The 22,246-nt window shown below is 41.6% G+C and overlaps 1 protein-coding gene across 3 annotated transcripts in view; it reads right to left on the bottom strand.

Annotated features, from left to right (window-relative positions):
* Positions 1-22,246, bottom strand: part of PDE1C (phosphodiesterase 1C) — a gene marked incomplete at both ends in the record, with an annotated part of 288,273 nt that overhangs the window by 79,202 nt on the left and 186,825 nt on the right. For all 3 annotated transcript variants that reach the window (XM_079786145.1, XM_079786146.1, XM_079786147.1), the window contains 4 exons: positions 507-623; positions 6,197-6,263; positions 7,197-7,379; positions 9,194-9,307. In XM_079786145.1, coding sequence (XP_079642271.1) covers positions 507-623; positions 6,197-6,263; positions 7,197-7,379; positions 9,194-9,307 — 481 coding nt within the window. The remainder of the gene's footprint in view (positions 1-506; positions 624-6,196; positions 6,264-7,196; positions 7,380-9,193; positions 9,308-22,246) is intronic.

The raw sequence follows: 22,246 nt of genomic DNA, 5'->3' as shown, positions 1-22,246 counted from the left end.
TGGGCAATACCAATGACCTGTCAGGATGATAAGTGAGGGTATTTGTCTGCATTGGAGTCAAGTGATGGGGAAAAAAGTCTGAGGAGGTAGCAGTCCTGCATTCTGTCTCCATCGGTGTCTCCCCGCTGATGGTACAAGAATTTACATGAAATCCAGTCTCCCAGCTGATGGAGGAGAGTTTACATGAAGCCAGGCTGAAATGAGATCAGTGAGCAGAGCCACGGGGAGTTCTGCTAGTGCACGCTTCGGGTGGTACCTCCCAGGAAGACTGGGATCAAAACGTGCGACTCCAGCATCTCCCTGGCCAAGGAGCCCCGCCAAGCAGGGGAGTAATGAAAAGTTCCCACCACAGAGGAGTCCCATGGCAGCGACTGTCCAGACGATGCGTCACCAAGTCACCCCGAGCAGTTTGGGGTCTGTATTAAAAGGATTCTCTTGGCCTTGGCCCCCAGATCATGCAAGGATAGATAAATGTGTGGTTGTCGTGTTTTCCATTAGGCACTGACCTTGAAGCGGCTGATCAGATCGTAGCGGGTGAGTAATTCATAGAAAATGAATTTCAGTGCATGGTCCCCGCTGGCTTCATTGAGAGAAAAGACATCAAAGGACCACCTGTCCACATCCTGCAGGACCCGGCAGGGAGAAAGATGCATTAGTCCACAGCTTCATCAACAGCCACCGATTTCTCTCTGGGGAGTCGGCCTGGGATTTCACACACTCACACTTTTCCAACCTGGCAGACCTACATAGCATTTACTGATCAAATATTAAATAGTCTTATAACTAATAACAGCAGCTATAATTTATTGAGTGCCTACCATATCTAGGCATCATGACCAGTAATAAATACATAATTTATCCTGAAAACCACTCGAAGGGAAAGGTTTTATTACTCACATCTTACAGATGAGAAAACTGAGAAGTGACCTCATTTCCCTGAAGCCCCATCACAAGTAAGTGTTGGCGAGGACACGATGCGCCCAGCACACAAACACATGGTCACCCTAAGCTCGGGCTCTGTCCATTAAGGCCTCCCACTCCCTACCCCGGCTGAATTTCAAATGTTTAGTTCATTGACAACAACCTTCAGTGCTTCCCTACTCTGAACTTCTCCCCAGTCCCTTGATGCCCTGTGCAGACTTCCTCTTAGTCCGCAGTTGAGGATAGCAACCCACTTTAAAGTGTTCAGGAACACGCACGATATAGAATACAAAACAACATGTCACTCTGATCCAAACTGCTGAGCTGGACCCAAGGAGAAAGTCTTTATCGCATGGGTCAGAAAAATGTCACCACTTCTGGAGTCACTGATCTGGGGACTTGGTCCTCGAATCTGTAAGTCACCCTACTGGAGAAAAAAGTAAAACTAAGACCTAAGCTGAACACACACCTCATATACTATTTTTTTTTAAGTTCAAAGTCTTATTTGTCTATAAATAGCTTCTCCAGAATATATAAACACTGCCTGATGTGTCTTTGACTTATAACCAGCTATTTATAAACAAAGTTGTGTTTAACCAACAGGTAAAGCAACAGTCTCACTTTCTCATTATGACAGAGTCTCGCTTTCAGTAGAGCAAGTGTATGGCTGTGAGTTTGACAGTTAAGAGCCATGTGAGGCCACATGGAGTTCGGGCAGGGTGTCAGATGGTGCCCTGGGAAAGACCTGGGCTATCAGGAACCGCTGGCCTGAGTGGCTCTCATCTCAGCCCTCACTGCATCCCAACATCACCCATCCATTCCAATCCTGTCTCTCCAAACGTTCCACTGTCAAGATCATCCCAAGGTCATCAAGGTTCTCTCTCGTGGATGCCAGGGCACAGAAAAACTGAATCATTTACAGGGAAAACCAAATTTTTCCAAAAGCATCTCAAAATAGATTGTTTCAATTCATACCAGTGGTAACCTCACCTCCATTTTCAATAATTTCTCCTCCATTATAATAACTAAAGAAATCGCTACAAGTATTGAGCACATTTTTTTGTACCAGGCACAGTGTAAGGTAATTTATCTACATTTGCAAATCCTCACAACTCTGGAAATAGGTGTTACTTTCCCCAGATTTACAGATGGAACCTCAGAGAGATGAAATGAAGTGTCTATTCAGTAGCAGAACCAGGTATTAACTCCTGTGACACCACCTAGCGATAGCCTTGCCAGCAGATGACATTTGTAAACTCCGTGAATGTAAGCTGTAATCCAGGCCTCATAAACACCCCAATAGGGCCCAGACCATAGATGGTGGGGCCATTTAAGCTTAACCCAAGAATTGAACCTTCACCCTGATTACTATAATTGCCATTGCCATGACATCCATTCTCTGACCATTAGTCCTAAAGAAAAGTCCTCTGACTACTCCGTAGGTGGGACAACATTTTGTCATGTCTAACAACGTTTAATCCTATTCTCCAGAATGAGTAAAAAAAAGAGAGAGAGAAAGGCTACTACTGGAAATAAAGAGATTATCATAGCAAGAAGTCCAATTTATTCTGAATATTAGGACTTAGAGAGATGAGAGGATGAGTAAGTAGACAGCAGGGTGGATGTCCTTTCCGGGGCCTCCTTTTCAGAAGGCTCAGCCTTGATTCTCACATTGTAATGTTCTTCAGAGCCACTGGGGGTGCCCAGGGGAAATGCTGATTTTCAGGCGGGGGACTCTGGGAAGTCTTAGGGTGGGTCTGGAATCTGCATTTAACAAGCACCTAGTTTAACTGTTTTAAACCAATCTTCCTCTCTTACCAAACTTGGTTCAAGGACCATTCCCGTGGAGAACTGCACAGACTTCCTGTCAGTCTGGTTTTACGTAAAGGAAGCCTGAGCCTCCTCATTTCCTCCCACTTTAAACCTGGAGTCTCTCCAGATGTCCCTTCTGCAGTCACACAAACAGACGCCCTTCTAAAGAACAGAACACGTCTACATTCCCAGTAACCCCACCTCAGAGGGCTCGAGAGAAAACACCCCACATTAGAAGCTACTGAATGGGAAACATAAGAAGAACAGAAATGCCACATATTTCAAATTTAGAGATGGGCGGTGGTTAATGCTTCTTTTACTTAAACGTTATTTTATGCCATGTTCTCACATTAATCACAAAGCTTAACATGACAGAGCCCAATGGTTATTTTATGGACTTGTATTCTCTCAGTCCTTGGGGACATTTCTGTAATAGAAGAAAACAATATGATCCCATATTAACTGCTGGCAGTGAAGTGAGACAACATTTTTCTAACAGGCACAACATTTAAAAAAGCTATCCTATCTAATAAAGAGGGAATATGCTAATTGACCCTCACACCATCGCAAAGATGGTGGCACCCACAGCCAATAAGGAGGGAATATGCTAATTGACTGCCCCACCCTAAAAATGGTGGCGCTCACAGCCACAAGATGGTGGCACCCAGTCCCCTCAGCCCCGCCTGGGCACCTGCCTCTGGATCCCCCAGTCCCCTCAGCCCCCCAGCCGCCCAGGGCCGGCCCGAGGTGCAGGCAAGCCTCGGATGGTGTCTGCCCAGCTGCCCAGGGCCACCCGAGGTGCAGGTAACCAGGGCCGGCCGAGGCTTGCACTGCTGGCAGTGGCAGCAGCAGAGGTGTGATGGGGTGTCGCCTTTCCCTGATCACCGGGTCACCTCCCGCCCCTGAGGGCTCCCGGACTGTGAGAGGGGGCAGGCTGGGTTGAGGGACACCCCCTCTCCAGTGCATGAATTTTCATGCACTGGGCCTCTAATATATATATATATATATATATATATATATATATATATATATATATATCAGTGTGATCTCTCCAACTGCCCTCTAATCCACTGCAAATAAAACAGAGCCTGGGGAAGCAGAAAAATATTACATTTTTAAAGGTCTTGAACTTCCCCAGTGAACAGGAGACAACACCAAGAGGAAAATATGTTTTAGCCTTGTACACATATCAGAAATACTTGTGGAGAAGGAGAGCAATTCAGGGAGTTAGGACTTACTCCTTGTCTGAATCACCTAGGTACCCTCCCCTCAGAAAGACATGTGTACATTCGAGAATCGCTTTTCCCTAAGCATAAAATAACCATCGTGCACATCACAGGTTGCTCCACGTTTCCTTCAGTTATTCTACATAGACAAGATGCTCCAATTCGGAAGACATATTTTCATAAATTTCTTAGTGCCTGTATAATCACCTGTATTTATGTTCCCAATAAAGGAAGGAATTAAAAATAAAAGATGCTTTTAATGTTCCTAAGACTCACTCAATGTTTCAGGTTCAATTATGAAAATCAATGCATCTTCAGAGTGGATGTTATGAAACATCAAATCTTATGTGAATTGATTTCACTGATTAAATGGGAAATGTCACTGTAAATCACACTGATATATTAGGCATTAAAGTGGGAGTTGAAGAGGAATGAGAGAAAACGTGTCTCCTTGCTGTATCCTTCTTGAGTATCTTTCATATTCTTACCATGAGTTGAGATGATATATTGAATTGTTAAGGACAGATACTACACTCGATCTTAGCCAAAAAGCCAAGAGGCAATTCACCTGTGAGAATGGCTATTGTCAACAAGACAATTTATAACAAGTATTGGAGAGATTGGAGAGAAAAGGGAACCCTCATACACTGCTGGTGGGAATGTAAATTGATACAGCCATTACAGTATGGAGGTTCCTTAAAAATAAGAATAGAGTTACCACATGCCCAAACAATCCCTCTTCTGGGTATCTACCCAGCCACAAGAACAGATAAAATACTGCCATTTTCAACAACATGGTTGGATATTAAGAATATCATGCTAAGTGAAATAAATCAGTTGGAGAAAGTCAAGAACCATATGATTGTACTCATATGTGGGATATAAAACTGAAAGCAACAAACAAAAAAGACAAACAAACAAACAAAAACTCAAAGACAAAGACAACAGTATGGTGATTACCAAAGGGAAAGGGGAGTAGGAAAGAGGAAAAAGGGTAAAGAGGGTTAAATATATGGTGATGGCAGAAGACTAGACTTTGAGTGGTGAACACACAAGGAATATACAGATGATGTAGTATAAACTGTACACTTGAAACCTACATAATTTTATGAACCAATGTTACCCCAATAAATTCAATAAAGTTTAAAAGAAAAAGTGACAGAAAATGGAGAACAGAGACAAGAGAAAAGAACTATAAAATATATAATCAAAATGGCCCTAAAAGACTTTTTCTTGACATTATGTTGATCAAGAAGCACTCCCACCCCCAATTCCATGAATAGGTAATTGAAGTTATATTCTGAAAATATCATCAGGTTTCAGAGAAAGACAAGAACAGCTTTAACCATAGTCAGAATGCTGGGACATCCCTGAGCAAGTGGATGCAACTCCATGTGTAGACACCATGCAATGTCAACCAGCCCAGTGATCCTGGGCCTTAGCACAGCCCACCCTCAAATCCACAAGCCAAATCAGCTTCAACACAACTGGGATACCCTCAGACCAGTGGATGCGAATCAGCACACACCCAGAGGAATATATCTGCTCTGGGACTCTTAGAAATATTCTGTACAATTCCAAGAGCTTGTCTCATTGGGAGTAATTCTACCGGTTTTAGACCATTTAAACTCAAACATCCGCATGACTTCAAATGGGACTTGGGGGCTCAGTGGGAGTCTAGGGAAAACAGGAGAGCATATGGAGAGGATCAGGGCTGTGGGGCCTATGTTCATGCCATTATTTATGGCTTATTGTATACCTGGAACTCTGGTATTAAACCTTTGTCCTGCCCCTAACTAATGGTCTTTTTTAAAAAAAAAAAATCTCACTGAGTCTCAGTTTATTCATCTATAAAATGGACTTAGAGTAGGAAATCATATAATGGTGTAATAATGATCACCAAAGATCTTCCTGATGTTCAATATTTATAACCAGATCAAATTTGATCTTCTTTGGCCAAAGTCAGAATGAGCCCATAATGAAGTGACTCCAAGGAAGTAGAAAAATATGAAACACACAGAGTTTGATTTAATAAAACAATTAGCAAGATGAAGGCTGAAAAGATTGTGATACCATTTAAACAGATAAGTAAAAGATAATAAAAGTTTAAAAAATCAGGAATGACAGGGAAATATTTAAATGAACTATAAATGAAAGCCTCTTATTTCGTAATGACAAGTGTAACTGTACTTTTATAGAGTACCTTGTGCATTATAATACTTTTTCATTGGTATTACCTTTAATGCTTCTATAACCACTGCTGGGTAGCTCAGTCCAACCATGTTTGATGTACGTCTATACATTCTGCCAAAGTCAGAGAAGGAGAAAATGCAATATTATATCTTACAAGTATTGACAAGTAATGAGAAGTCTTGTCACCTGGCGACCCAAGGCACCTAACATTTCTTTTGTAATCTTTTTTCATAGTCAATCAAGTGGCCTAAGTGTAAAGTTCAAAAGAAATTAACACAATCCCAAACATATGAACTGTTGGAAACAAAAAAGAATGAAATCTGTGTGGCTCAAATTGGAAATTAAATTATTAAAATTCTGCCAGAAGAGAATTCTAGTACAACATAGAGAGTATGCAATATAGAACTTTAACCTGGACAATGAGCTCCTATGGGCAACCCATTTAGAAGAGCTGTTCTTTAGAATTGCCAAAAATAAGCAGGGAAACATCCCGGGTGAACTGTGACATTCTAAAACCTGTAATTGTCCAATAATGATTACAGGAAGAATAAATCCATTTTTATAATAAGGAGTACAGGAAGAATAGATCGATTTCTGGAATCTATGTCCAGGGAAGGGAAGCAATGTAATTTCAAAGAACAAAATGGCGAAGAGAATTGGAAAGTTCCAAGGGGAACTGAAGCCCTTTCAGTGAACTGCCCTCCGGGGTCAACAAGCTGTCCCTGACCTGTCCCAGATGCAGACATCCTCCACATGTGTCCAAGGATGATGGATTCAATGACGTCCTTCTTTAAAAGCGGGAGACTGGACTCAACTCAGTTGACAAAAAGAATCTGAGCCAGAGGCAAAAGCTTGTCCTAATGGTGCTACAGAGAGGAAAGTAGCAATGCTTTTGCTATCTTTTGTTCAAGACTATCTGTTTGCACCCAGGATTTTCAGCATTTATAAAGACACCAAAAGTACATCAAAGCAAATCTTCCGTTGTTGGGGAACAGGTGTTCCTTATGCTGCTTTAGTTATCGAATGAATGACAGTTGTCTTTACCTCTCCACGAATATCCCAGCCTGCACTGCATGCACGATGCTCTTGAACCGCGGCTTCTCATCGCTCCGCCTGAGCATCATCCCCATCTGCCGCGTGAAGGTGGAGGCCAGCCAGTCTCGGACCTCGGAAGGCACCGCATCTGACTGGATGTCACTGAGCTCATCCTCCGTATCCAGGAGTCGCCTGAACACAAGAAACACAACCGGACACAGACAAAACCTGAAGTGAGAGCTCTCTGTTCTGAACAGCTGCTCCTCTCCCCTCATCTGCAGACACAGGTGCAAAGAAACCAAATTAAATCAGCCACAAAAAATACAGCACCTTTTAGGTAAGGCTAGTGAAAGCTCACCATTTGCCTTGCAGAAATGTCTTTTCTACAAGTTATGTTTCAGGATGGCTCTCTCTACCGGCCTGGACAAGGAACTGAGTCAGAGGAAGTCACACAGAGTCCATCTCAGGCTCTGTGGGTCTCAGACCCACTGCACTCAGAGCACCCAGCATCCTGATTCCTAGGTTTGTGGAATTTGAATGGAATCTAAACCTTCCATTTAACAATGCACAGGGAAGGTTATTTCATAGATGGACCTTATGGTATTGTTGGGTTTTTTAGTTGACATTTAAAGACTTGGCCATAGACAACAATAATGTACTATAAACTTTCAAGTTGCTACGAGACTAGATCTTAATTGTTCCCATCACAAAAATATAATGATAATTATGTGACGTGATAGAGGTATTAGTTAATGCTGTGGGGTAATCATATTGTGATATATAAATGTGTCAAATCAACACATTGTACACTTTAAACTTACACAATGTTCTGTGCCATTTATATACCAATAAAAGTAATTTTTAAAAAGAAAAACTAATAGACTATAAAGTATTACTCAAACCCTAACAATGTCAACTGATATTCTCTGGTTTGATAGGCCACCACAGAAACTTAGATGATTAAATTCAAGCAAAATTCCCCAAATAAACAGTTCTTTATTTGAGCACAGACATTTAAGTCATCTGTCAGGTGGACTTAGCTGATTTTTCAAACTTGTTCATAGGTCAGACCACTAGAACAGAATATAAATATACTAAGTTACCTCAAATTTAGAATTGTATTTTATACTTATATTAAGCCCTACTAAAAAGAAGTAAAAATTGGTGTTAATAAAAAGATTGTTTTTTCTTTAAACACATCAGTTGGGGAAAGAGGATAAAGTATAACATTTGAGGGAGGGGGGACTATGTTATCAAATTTCCTTAAATTAGGAACCAACCATGTTACAAAAACTAAGCCACAGAATTCTCAGATGACTGGGATATCATCTAAGAATCATCTCAGATTGGAATTTGGCATAGAAATGTAAGAATGCACAAATACTGACAAAGGAGCCTATCTGAATTTTAAAAAGAAGATCTCATATTCATCATTTCAACTTTGTTTTTCAAAAGAAAAGCAATTTTGTTGTTTTCAAATGCATTTAGTAATTGGAAGCACTTTAATACTTTTGGATAATTCAAGTGCAAAGAGTCGGCTAAGAAAAATAAATGTCATACTTAAGATTGAAGGAGAAACACGGGGTGCTTAAGAGAACAAATGCTTCTCCCTCACCCCAGACCCTCCACTTAGAGACAGATACTGTGAACTAGAGTAGGCCCATAATATTTAGACTGAGCCTAACAATATGCAATAATCATAGTAGAAGCCTACAGTTGATAGAAAATCTTACCAGATTTTTACAATGGCCTTTTCCCCTATTACATGGTCTCACTTCAGTGTCATAATGGCTGGATGAGATAGTTCTATCAAAAGCTCCTTTTGATAGATGAGGAGGTACAGAGGAAATGTGAGCTCAAATCTACCCCGTTTGCTTGTGGAAACTAAAGCTCCAAGGCCAGTCATTTGAATGCTACCCCATATATGTCATGGGGGACAATTCAGAAGGGCCATTTGACGGAAAATTCACCATCAGTGCACTAACTTCTTGTCATTTTTAGCTTACCTGGTTTCATCGATGTATACAGACTCAAGCACTGTAGCTGCATATTCCAAATTCTTCTTAAGATCTACCACTGAAGCCTCGCCTCTCTCTAACTGTTTGACCAAAGACCGTAACCTAAGGGAGGAAAAGACATAATTCAATTAGAACAAAGGAAACAAAGAATGACCCTACAATTACAGTGACACATTTTAGAGTCATTCAATATTTTTATTTATTCCAATGTGTTGTAAAGGAAAATATTCATCTAATGATGGAGCTGACCAGTATATCTCAAGGAGCAAGTCATAAAATAAATGCACACATTTTTATGAAGCAAGAATAAAAATGTTCTCATCTACCAGACACTGACCACCCACAACACTTTCCAGCTTTTATGTTTCAAGAATTCCCTATATTATCAATGGTTTTGCAGTTTCTCTGTTTTTAATTTTTGCTGCCCTAATTGGACGCAGTAAAGCATGACCAGCAACATCATCATCATCAGGTTGAGATTCTGCTATGTTGACAGTACTTTGTTCACAGTGACCATGGAGAATAGCAGCCTCCTGGCCCATGGGTCTTCCAAGACAGCCAAGCAGATCTAAATCACCAAAATAATCTTAGAGGGCTACAAAGGTAGACACGAAGGCAAAATAGTTCACTGGACAGGAAGGATGCCTCTAGGAGCAGATAAATGCCCTAGTTGAAAAACAAACAAACATGAGGATGGGTGATAAACCTAGGAACTGAGGACAAGACCTTCCCCCCTGCCAGTCAAGACTTCCAGAGGGTATAAGAGAAATGATAAAGCATGCTCTCCTCAGAGAAGGACCTAGTATGTAGAGCCATAAAATGCCAACAGATGATCAAAGTCCAGTAACTGGGAATACTAAACACCACAGAGATTTGGAGATAGGACAAAACTTCAGACAGACAGACAGCAAAAAAAAAAAAAAAAAGAGCAGAAACTTTGAGGACACTTCACAACATATTGGCTATGCAATTCCAGGCAAGTCATTATTATATTTTTTAATCCTCATACAAGGATATGTTTTGATTGATTTGAGAGAGAGAGAGAGAGAGAGAGAGAGAGAGAGAGAGAGAGAGATCATTTGCCTCCCGTAAACACCCCAACTGGCGATCAAACCCACAACCTAGGTATGTGCCCTGACTGAGAATCTAACCCACAACCTTTGGTGTATGGGACAACACTCTAACCAACTGAGCCACCCAGCCAGGGCAGGCAGGTTATTTAATTTCTATGAGAGTCAGCTATGAAATGGAGGTCCAACCAACAAATCTCCTAGATTGCTATAAGTATTAAATCAAATTGATATTAATATAGTCACATCAACCATGTGACCCACTGTCTGTTTTTCCCCCATCTTTATTGAGATGTAATTGACATATCACATTGTGTAAGTTTAAGGTGTACAACGTGATGATTTAATACAGATTGGAAAATGATCACCACAATATAGTTAGTTAACACAGCCATGACCTCACATAGTTACAATTTTTTTGTGATGAGAATATTTAAGATTTACTGTCTTAGCAACTTTCACATATATAATACTCAAAACTAATACTTGCTAACTAGTCATCATGCTGTACATTAGATCCTCAGAACTTATTCATCTCATAACTAGAACTTTGTGCCCTTTGACCAACATCTCATTTCCTGGTTGTTTTTCATTAAGGCAATTGTTATCATTACCATCACTGCCATTATCTGGTGACTTTGATCATCATAGGCAACCAGATGAGAAATATTGCAGCAGGACACTTAAGATTACCATCAAGTCTCCATTTCCCAAGGCTGAGCCCACCTTCCTGACTTCAAAATCCTCTGACTTGTATTCACAAGAAAGAACACTTAGACTTCTTGGCAATATGTAAACTACTCCCCTCTAGATCCACATGAAAATGATCAGCAATAAAAAAAAAAGAAGGAAAAACTCTGGATCAACCTCAAAATGTAAGCAAGGGGTCATCCATACAAAAGAAATTCCCGGGAATGTCAATGATGTAAAATACGGAGAACGTTCATTTGAATCGCCACCTGACTGTGAACCTCTAACATGCAAAGGGAAATAGGCAAAGCACATGGACAGAGGTCTCTGCCCCCTGGGAGGTGAGGTTGGCGGTGGCTCCCATCAGCAGCTCTAGGAAGTGCTCTGGGTTTCAGAGGCAGCGCAGGACAGGTGGTTGGCACGGAAGGGCTTGGAGTCACTCACACACCATAGACAGCCCGCCTGCCAAAGGAGGGCAGACTGCAGCGGCCAGCCCTGAGAGCTGCTCCAAAAAAGGAATGGAAGCTCTTGAGCAAAAGCATTCCTGGCTACGTCTGCCTCTAATTTGCTCTCTCTCCTCCAAGAGCCCAACTGCCCTCCAGGTTGTTTGGACCGGCAACTGGCAAAGTAAAACGAGGGTGAATTTAAACTTTTCTATTTCTCCCTTCATTTGGGGCTTCAGGTTCCTGCCAGGAATGTCCATCAATCACTAATAGGACCCATCTCAATTCTCAAAACCTACGAGAAAAGGACAAAGCATTAAAAAATGATGAGGCGAAAATGGAAGGCTAATAGGAGTAAGAACCAGATTGTCCTATCTGCTGCCAATAGGGCTTCCATAAGAAGCAAATATAAGCAGCTTTAATCAAGGAAGTTTTCCTAGACGGAAGAAACACCTTGATGAACAGATGAAAAGAGATCAAATACAACCAGGAAAACAACAAATGAAAACATCTAACGTCTGCCATTCTAATTTTTTAATTGAAAGAATAAGGAAAAGAACTTGAAAATCTTTGAGAAAATAAAATATATTATTTGAAAGTAATGAAAATTCAAGCTGGCCACAGACTCCTATCCTGCCAAATATCAGAAAGCAATTTAACAACAATAGCAAGTTTTGAAAATAGTATGGTATAATGCAAGATATCTCTATCTATATTTCATAGAATTGCCATGTATATGTGAACCCATCAAGTGTATTCTCAGGTGTGGACAAACTCCAACTTTCATCATTAAAATGCTTTCCAGAAAACAAAGACTTTAAAGGCATTCCCTATGACAGAGGTCTATCCCCTTTCAAAGGGGATAGATTCATGGGTCTCCAATTAAATGGATAGTGGATTCACAACATAGATTTAACCAAACCACCCTTTACAAAATAGACCGTTTAAAAGATTAAAAAGAAGTGGCACATGGAACATAATGCTAATTATATAAGGACAAGTTCGCGTGAAAATGACTGACACTTCTTTTCCTAAGACAAGTTCCTATTCCTACTGTATATGCTCCTATGTCACTCTTTTTATTATGAGTTGAAACCATTAAAAATATTTATTGTTTGTAAACACCACATATTTGAGACAGCAGGAACCAAAGCATCCTTCGTCAAATTCTCACTTCACTTGTATTTCATAAAAGTGCTTTGAACTTAGATTGCTACCACCTGGGTGGAGGGGATCGCCAAAGGGAATCCCTGTGGAACCAAAGTCGATTCCCAGGGCCAGGGCATGACCCCAGGCTAACACACCTGCTACATGCCGGGCAATTAGACATGCCCACGAGTACTCAGGGACACACACACACACACACACACACAGACACACACACACACACACACAGGAATGAGGGGGTCAGGCACCAGTGTCATTCATTTCTGAAGGAGCCGCTTCAAATCCCAACCCTTGACTCTGTTTGATAGGACAAAGGATGCTATGTAAAAACGAATCACAGTCAGCCAATGTACAATTAAAATGATCATGAACATCATATGGACTATCACTTATAACCACTCTTGTTAACAACCCCCACTCCTGGGGAAGCACAACATTGGGGACATTATCATGTCATGAAGAGCCTCAGATCTCTTGTGATCTGGCCACCAGGACCCTAGGGAAAGCGTCACCGTGAACCCTTCACCATTTCAGATCAGCAGCACTGAAATCGTCTGCCCCAGAAGTCCCCCACTTTGTGCCACAGTGAGCAGAAATCAGCCGTGGGGGTTCCCCTGATGTGTAGAGCCAGACCTTGGGCACAGCCACATGTATGTATCCAGTGTGCAGGTCTGACCCGACAGGAAGCTGGAAACGCTTCGCCAGTGGCTTCAACAATCCCAGAGAAGAAATGACACAGAATAAAATACCTTTGGATGCGTAAATGGTACCAAAAATTCAAGTCTACTCCCATCCTTCTAGCTTATGAGATGAGCAGAAGATTCCACCAACACCCTGGCAGGCAGTGAAGGGAGCCTTGGACAACACCCAGACAACATTCACCTCTCTTTAGTCAAGGACAACAAAACAGAAAAAAAAAAAAATCTGTGAAAAGACTCAGCAATAAGGAAGCAGAGAATAGAGCACTCAAAATGCAGACAAAGACACACTTTTGAAAAGAAAATTCACCAAAAGAAACAAAAAATAAATTTTAGGGAGCATCTGTCTGCTTTGTGTTCAATTAAATTCAAGAAAGCAGATCTGTGAAACAAAGGTGAAAGCTGAAGTCATAATGCAATAAAAAGTGAACATATTAAGACAAAATGAAAAAGAAAAAAATTATGGCAACACAAAAACTATATAAACTTTTTGAAAAAAGTAAATGGTGCCCAGCCAGTGTGGCTCAGTTGGCTGAGCATTGTCCCATGCACCAAGAGGTCACTGGTTCAATTCCCTGTCAAGGCTCATGCCTGGGTTTGGGGCTTGATCCCCAGTGGGGGGATAGGGTGCAGGAGGCAGCCAATCAATGATTCTCTCTCATCATTGATATTCCTATCTCTCTCTCCCTTGCTCTCCTTTTCTCTGAAATCAATAAAAACTTATTTCAAAAAATATTTTTTGAAAAGGCCAATGTCCCCAAGGACAGGTGCCATGATAAGCTGGAGTCTATGCATCTAGTTTTTTAATACCACTCACAAAGATTTTTGGTCTGCACACCTAAAGGAAGGGAGAAAGCGAGAAAGGGAGGGAAGAGAAAAGAAGATACACAACAATAACAGTAAAATTTCTCTTCTGAGTGAATGCTCAGAGTTTCCAGCACTCCATCCATTGCTGTCACCGAGGCTGCCAAATAACAGTTCCAGTATAGACGTGCAACACCATTTTAGGAATAGCTTATGCTTTCCAACCTTGGCGGGATGCCTTTCTGTTCATCTAATGTGTCATTTCATTGTGGAGGAGCCATCGCACCTTCACATGAGTCTTTCATTTCCCCAAATAACCTCTGTGCTTTCCATTTGCGTCTTTGCTCCAAGACAGACAATGAAAGGTTGCATCATTTCAGTTCTCTGAGCCCTAAGTCTAGAACAAGTCCTGCGGCCTGAGTTCCCTGGATACCATGCCAGTGTTTGGGACGCATAACAGTGTTGGAAGAGAGGAACTAAATGAGAGAAGGCCTCAACTCTGTATTTTGAAATCTGAAAGACTATTGGAGTAGGAGAACGTCTTCCCCGCTACCATCCCACAAAGATAATTTCTAGGACCAGTGGGGTTGACTTTATTAGGAAGCAACTTTTTGACTCAACTTCACAACTTCAAAAACCCTACAATGGACTAAGCACTGTTCCTACCCGGATGAGGTCTCAAAAACCCTACAACACTATGCCTTGAGAACATATATATTTGCCAAGTTTTAGACACCACGAGAATGAAATCATAAGAGAAGCACAAGTAAAAATAAACTGGGACAAAAAGCCAGGAAACATACTTTCTGCATCTGTCTATTCTGCCCAAGGTTGTTCCCTCTGAGAATGGATGAGCAGCTCGTCAAATGCCATTGTGGCCAAGGATGGCTATTGTCTCCGACGGGCTTTTGTTCGGTTTGAACGAATGTGAGAGGGAACTGCATCCTTCACAGCACTTCCCTTACATGTCCCAATGAATCACGAGTCCTCAAAACTAATTTGAATAAAAAATCACCGTTGCAGTTCCTCATATCCGTGGATTCGTAAGCCAAAGGCGTCTCCGTGTACTTTTCACACACCTGTTTCCTCCATGTCACTCCCATCCCCTGCCGCTTACCTAAATGCCATAGAAAGTAAATTAGAACAACTCCCCCAAATGCAGTGCCCAAAGAGATGTTCAGGCTTATGCTTTAATGTCACCCATGACGCCATCTGAGTATTTTTCTGGTGATTTGTCGGTTTCTATAATCAAGATGGCTGCACTTGAAACACTCACCCAACATTTACCGGGTGCTTTCTGTGTGCAGGCACTGAGGCAGGCTCTGGAAATACAAAGGGGGGAACTACAGTGTCTTCCCTCAATGAGGAAAGACAGACAGCTAATCCACACCTGCCCTGCAGCACAGCAAGCGTGGTGGCAGAGGTGGGACAAGGGTGCTAAGAAAGCACAGAGGAGAGGACTCTCCAAATAGCAAGGCCCTTCCTAGAGAAGGTGACATCAGAGCAGTCTTGAGGCCAGATAGGCATCAGCCAGGAAAGCAGGATGGGATGAAGAAATGGTGGACTGTGGACTGAGAAAGCAGCCTAAAGACTGTGATCCATCCAGAAAATTCCATGGATGGCTGGAACTCGGGGATATGTGAAGAGATACAACTTGAGAAGAAGGCAGGAGCCACACCCTGGTGGGCTTGGCATGCCAAGCTAAAGAAATTTAATTTCTCCTGAAGTAAGGAGGGGCCCTGGAAATTTATTAAATGGGGTAAAGGGGTAGCATAATAAGATTTGCATTTTAGAAACACCAACCTAGCAGCAGAGTAGAGGAATGCAGGCACTTAGTGAGGGGGGAGCATACTATATATTTTTGTTACAAATAGGTTTGTCTGATACCTGAACAGTGCAGCACAAATGTTATCTCTCATGTGTTAATAGGGTGTTGCATGAATTTGGTGGTGGTATGGATCATTGCTTTCAGTAATTTCTGGGAAGGGACTTGTTTTGGACATGTGGTTTCCTGATTTAATGGCCTTTAAACAGAAAACAGGAACACCAACAAAAATAATGATTGGCAAGAAGAGCCTCGTTATACAACTTGTACCTTTTGTTAATGCCATAAATAAAAGAGACATGTGCTTCTATGATACCCACATACAGATGTACCGATAGATTTAAATTAATTATTGGGCTGTAATTAATTTTTCACTTAAGAAAAAAATATTAGATTCATATATACATTTTATATACCTTTCATATAAGTTAATAACTAGTTTAAAATGAATAAGATTATTAAAGATTTTAATCAAAATCATTAACAAAATTGATGCAATTGAACATGTTCTGAACACTTTACCCTGTTGCAGAGTACAACATTCTCTTCAAGTGTACCAGTGGCAGTTAGCAAAATTGTCCACATACTGGGTCATAGCAAGAAGTCTCAACAAATTTCAAATATTTGAAATCATACAGATAATGTTCTCTGACAACAGTGAAACTCAACTTGAAATTAACAATAAAAATGACTAGAAATATTCTAAATGTTTGGAAATTTAGGAATATACTTCTAAATGATGTTGGGTCAAAATTAAATTAGAAAATAATTTTAAATGTTAATGAAAATATGATATATCAAAACTTGTGGCATGTAGGTAAAGCAGTGCTTAGAGGGAAATGTGTAGACTTAAATAAATATATTAAAAAAGGAGAAAATCTGAAAATATGTTATTTCATTAACTATCTCAAGAAATTTAAAAAGAACATGTTAATCCAAAGAAAGTAAAAGACAAAAAAAATAAACACAAAAACAAAACTTGATTAAGTAGAAAACAAACTTATAACAGAAATAATCAATAATGCCTAAAGCTGTGTCTTTGAAAAGCTTAATAAAATATGCCCCACCCACCAAAAAAGAGAGAGAGAATACTACTACACATCCAATAGACATTCAAAAGAGTAATAAAAGAATATCATAAGTAATTTTCTGCAGATACAGGCTTTCCCTCACTAGATCCAGCTGGTATATGTAAGGATGTGCATAAATACTTCAATATTATAATATTAATACATGCACAACATAAGTAGGCAAAAAAAATCTGCCACAAGAAAAAAATTAAACAGCAAATAAATACTGCTTTTTAATTACTTGCTTCTACACGTGATTGTTCCATTCCATTAGCGTGGACCTGTTCAAGGGTATCACTACATGCTCTCTTGGCTGCTGTGGATTTTCTGGTGAATGTTTGCATTCCTTTTGTTTTCATGAAGCTAGGCCATGGAGCAACCCTGCATATTCAGTCTTCTCCTAGTCTCTGTTCTACATGGTAAATCTCCTTTCAGGGTGCGTGTTTGTGGGTATGAGCATGAGTGAGTGTGTGCATGCATGCCTACTCATGGACTGTGAACACTAAGCAGAAAGTACTGTTTGGTGCAAAAGAAGCCTTCTATTTGTATGCTGTTCTAGGAGTCATTATGACCCAGGGTTAAAGTTTCCATTCACTGTGAGTTATAATACTGATTTTATTCCTGTGGAGATCTTGTAGTCATATAACACAGTGATTTAGAAAGGTGTCTCTTCTGCACCTCCAATCATTCTTGATCTTATTAAAAAAAAAAAAAAACATTTCTTAACAGCCAATTTATCCCTTACTTGTTTTTACCACCACTCAACTCACACATTTTAAAGAAGGAAATAGTGTCCCCCAAAAAGTGCAAGATTGGCCATTATTCTAGGAAAACACCATCTCCCTGAAATGTGACTCTAGGTGGGCAGAGCTTATTGGGAAAGCATGCTAATGGAAGAACCCACTTTACTGGCCATTGTTCTTCAGGAAAAAGTAAATAAAAACAATGGAAAAGAAAACCCAGAACATCATTCAGAATCTACCACAGTCCATGCTGGGGCTGTGAGGTGCAGGGAAAGGGGGAGGTTGGGGATTGGGGGGGGGGGGGGAGTGGTGGGGAGGTAGAGTTGAAAGCCTGCCAGGCTGCCAAAAAGGTAAGTTCCAGAAGCCAGTTTTCATTTGCAGCTATTCATGTGGAAAGAATCCCCATCACTTTTCTCTGCAGATAAACATGTCACTTCAAAAACATCTGTTTCAAGAGAGCAAAGGAACGAGAACCGAAAACATCTCTGAATGGGAGTGATGAGAACAGGAAGATGAGCAGAAATGAGGAGAACGTTTGCAGGAAGATTCAGGGAGATTGAAACCACTCACAGACACGCCTCCCTACATCTTAAGGGCCCACCCAGCCCCATGGCTCCCTCGGTTTTCTTCCCTGAATTAATCAGAATTGCATTGCATTGGTAGGATTATCCAGATGCGAAAGCTCACACACCCAGCAAAAGCACAGGAATTCTACCATGCCAGAAACATAGTATGTCTTAGCAAGGTAAGTCCAAGATTACCTTTTTCCTCTACTTTTTTTCTTTTATAATAACAGAAATAAAATTAATTCCTGGATAAAGACCTGCATGGAATGGCTAACAAGGTGCTGAATAGCACAGCGCCCTTCCTAAAGATTAATTCCGGAAGAATTACAAAACAAAACAACAAAACTCAAAGAAAACGGAGAAACTCTTACAGCAACTTGCTTTGAGTGTGTGAGGACAGTGCCGTGCATGCCCTTGGTCGAGGACAGACCTGGGGAGGAAATGAAGGACAGGGCGTGTGACAGTCTGCTAGTGTTTCCCTCCCTCGGCCACCTCCAGAGGCACAGTGGCTGCTCCATGCCTCTGGTCACTCACAGCTCGGAGAGCCAAGAGATCCCAGAGAGTTAATTCAGGGTGATGTGTCCCACCCTGGGGCTCTACCAAGTTCGACACAGGATTCCAAGATGGCCCCAGAAGGAAAAAGAATGTGGAAGGGCCTGCGTGGGAGGTTTTCCCGGGCTGGACTTGGGATGCATCACCTCTGTCCCACTGTCCAGAACCTAGTCACAGGGCCAGCTGTCCAAAAGAGAAGCTGGAAGGTGCAGTCCAGGTGCATCCCTGGAGGGTGAGGAAGGGGGTTTGCTGAAGAGCCAGCCAACCTTGCCACAGCTACAAAATTGAACCACGTCATCTATACTTCTTTTCTTTTAAGTCTTTTGTTTCTATCCTGTTGAGAGCATCAGATGAATATTGCATATGAAAGTGGCTTGCTAACTTTATAATCCTATTAAGTGAGAGACATGATTATCCTGATTATGACATAACCCCTCAAACCTTGGGATAAAAATGAGATAATTCTCAAGGGAATTATCCTGAGTGAATAAAACCAATCCCAAATCGTTATATACTATACTATTCCACCTGTGTAACATTTTTGAAATGACAGAATTATGAAAATAAAGGACAGAGTCGTGGCTGCCAGCGGTTAGAGGGAGAGGAGAGTGGGATGAAGACAAGTATGAAAAAGTGACCCATGATGATGATAGCTTTCTGTATCATGACAGTGGTAACATATGCACAAACCTACATACATGGTAAAATTGCACATAAGTAAACATATGCACACATACATGCACAATAAAACTGGGAACATCTGAAGAAGACAGATGTTAATGTCTAGATCCTAACTGTACTATTGTTTTGCAAGATATTTGCATTGGGGAAAACTGACTAAAGGATTACTAATGAGAATCTCTTTGTATTAATTCTTATAATGATGTGAACCTATCGCAAAATAAATAGGTTAATTCAAAAAGAAAAGGACACAGCCCTTCAGCTCAGCGGAATATTGATGAGAACAGGCTGCTCTTAAGTCGTCCTTCCCTGGCTGGTTGTGTAAGTAGCCTCTCTGTTCATGGGGCTACTTAGTGTTTATCTATCTCCCAGGTCCTTCTGCTCGGCAGGAGGGAAGAAGAGCGAAACGTTCACCGGTGGGCTGTTACACCGTATCTGATGGCTTTGAAGATGATCCAACAAGGCTTACAACCAGTGATGTCGGGGACTTGGTGAGAACCAGAGAAAGACTCAAGGTTCCTCCATGCTGGGGGTTGTCAGGGTCAACGGAAGAAACTGAGATGCCAGCAAGTGGTCGTCACACTAACCAGATGAGGGAAGAAGAACCTGGTGACTTTACTAAAGGGCCACCGACTCCACCTCTACTGGCCACGACCCCCTGGGACCTCTGAGGTCTGAGGCTCTTTCCCTCCCACATGTTCACCGTCCCTTTTCAGTTCATCCTCTGAAGTTTGTTTCATTTCGAGGGTAATTTCAGGATGGCAGGCTGGCCACGAAGGGTTTATAAGGAAGGAAATTCAAAGCGAGGCATGAGGCTGATGGAGGGGGTAAGCAATAAGGGTGTGAAAGAACCTGTCCTGGTGATTGCCTTGTACTGTACAGTGCTTTTCAAAACAATTTACATATTATTAACATTTGAAGTTTGTTTTCAACATACTTAACATTCAATTTCCTTCCCACCACAAACTGTTTTGTAATAGCTCTGGGATGGGGGGGTGGGGGGGGCGGTGAGGGAGGGGGAGGGTCTGGACCTGTAGTGGATCATCATTCATTGTCTGTCTACTCGAGCTCATTCTAATAACCGAATGTGTCAAAAGCCAAAGCTTTCCCATTTTTGCCACATATTAATAGAACAAGACAAGCTGAGAGATTTTTTTTTATTATTATTGAAGTGTTACCATCTCATTCACCAGCACTGCCTCCCTCTCTTTGTGGGTGAGGACTGGGACTTATCTCACTGTTCCTTCTATTAAAATGCGCTGCCCCCACCCTCTGTGGTTAGAAACACAAGCTTGATATAGCTCAAGTAGCTAAACAAGGTAAAAGTGAATACAGGAACATAACTATTTAGGAACAAAACTCGTCCCCTGTTAGCTATTCTCCATCAGAATTTACAGGGAGAGTTGACTTACAAAGGAATTAGCACTAATCCTGCCGAATACTGATGGATCAATATGAATAAAGCACTCCACTGCCCCAAGTCGATTAGTCCTCATGGTTGACGATGGTAATGTTTGTGGTTTAAAATTACTATCTGGTGCTGTGGAGTTTTCCCCTCATGAGCAGTATAAGCCTCCACTATTTTAAGACTTACTCATTTAGCATTTTTCAAACCTCCTAAATATCAGTACATCCTCTGAAAGATTGTTTTTTTAATGGCACTTCAACCTTCGTGGTGTCGTAATATGTTCTATTATTGCATGTAAAGAGAAGAAGTTTTTTCAGAAGAGATTTGTTGAGCTTCAGTTTCTAGCTCGGGGACTGGAAAGAGGAAGAAACAATTCTATTAAATGATTCTCTATTAAAGGGCAAAGAGACGTCAAGGGAATCATGAAATGTGCAGCACTTGCTGTTGACTCTGGAATGTACATGAGATTCATGAAACTTGAGGAGGGAGTGGTGTGTTCACATCTGTGCTATCGAGGGTTTCTAGAGAGGGAGTTTGCCGTTCTCCCTACCAGACCACAAACAACTGAGGCTCAGTGATGTCCCTGACCTGGCATCGCAACAGAGGGGACACCTGCTCTGTCCACAGCCTGGCACAGCCACAGGCCACGTGGAGCAGGTGTGACCCCTGATGGCGGGTCTCCCCAGAGAGGAGATGTGGCTGAGCTTGCCCAGCATTGCCGTGAAATCAGAACCACACGAGCATCTTCACTAGCTCTGGGGCTGGCCTTCACAATGCACAGTCAGAATGTGGCTCAGTGAGCAGCCCGAGCCACTGTGTGTGCGGTGGCTCCGGGCCGTTGACTACGGCTTGCAGTGGCCAAGGTGTGGATTCCTGCCTTCCCCCAGGACTAGAATGTTCTACTGCCTGGAGTTTGGGGAGCCATGGAGCGCTGCCACCAGCCTGCAAGGGGTCCGGAAAACCTGAGATGAAATGACGACTGTAAATTTTTTATTTTTTTGGTTAATCCTCACCCAAGGATATGTTTCCATTGATTTTTAGGGAGAGTAGAAGACAGAGGGAAAGACAGAGAGAAACATCAATGTGAGAGACACACTGATTGGTTGCCTCCTGCACATGCTCCGACCAGGGCCCCGGCCAGTTAGGAGCCTAATGTATATGCCCTTGACCAGAATCAAACCCAGGACCCTTTGGTCCACAGGCCAACAGTCTATCCACTGAGTCAAACCAGCTAGGGCTACGATGACTGTAAATTTAAAACAAGATAGTTTTATGCACTGAAAGTGTTCTATTCCGTGTTGAGATTTAAAGGTAAGGAGCAAAA

Source organism: Cnephaeus nilssonii (assembly GCF_951640355.1).
Source record: "Cnephaeus nilssonii genome assembly, chromosome: 12".
In the NCBI taxonomy this organism is placed as follows: Eukaryota; Metazoa; Chordata; class Mammalia; order Chiroptera; family Vespertilionidae; genus Cnephaeus; species Cnephaeus nilssonii.
The sequence above is the reverse complement of the archived record's forward strand: the minus strand, read 5'-3'. Positions and strand labels throughout refer to the sequence as shown.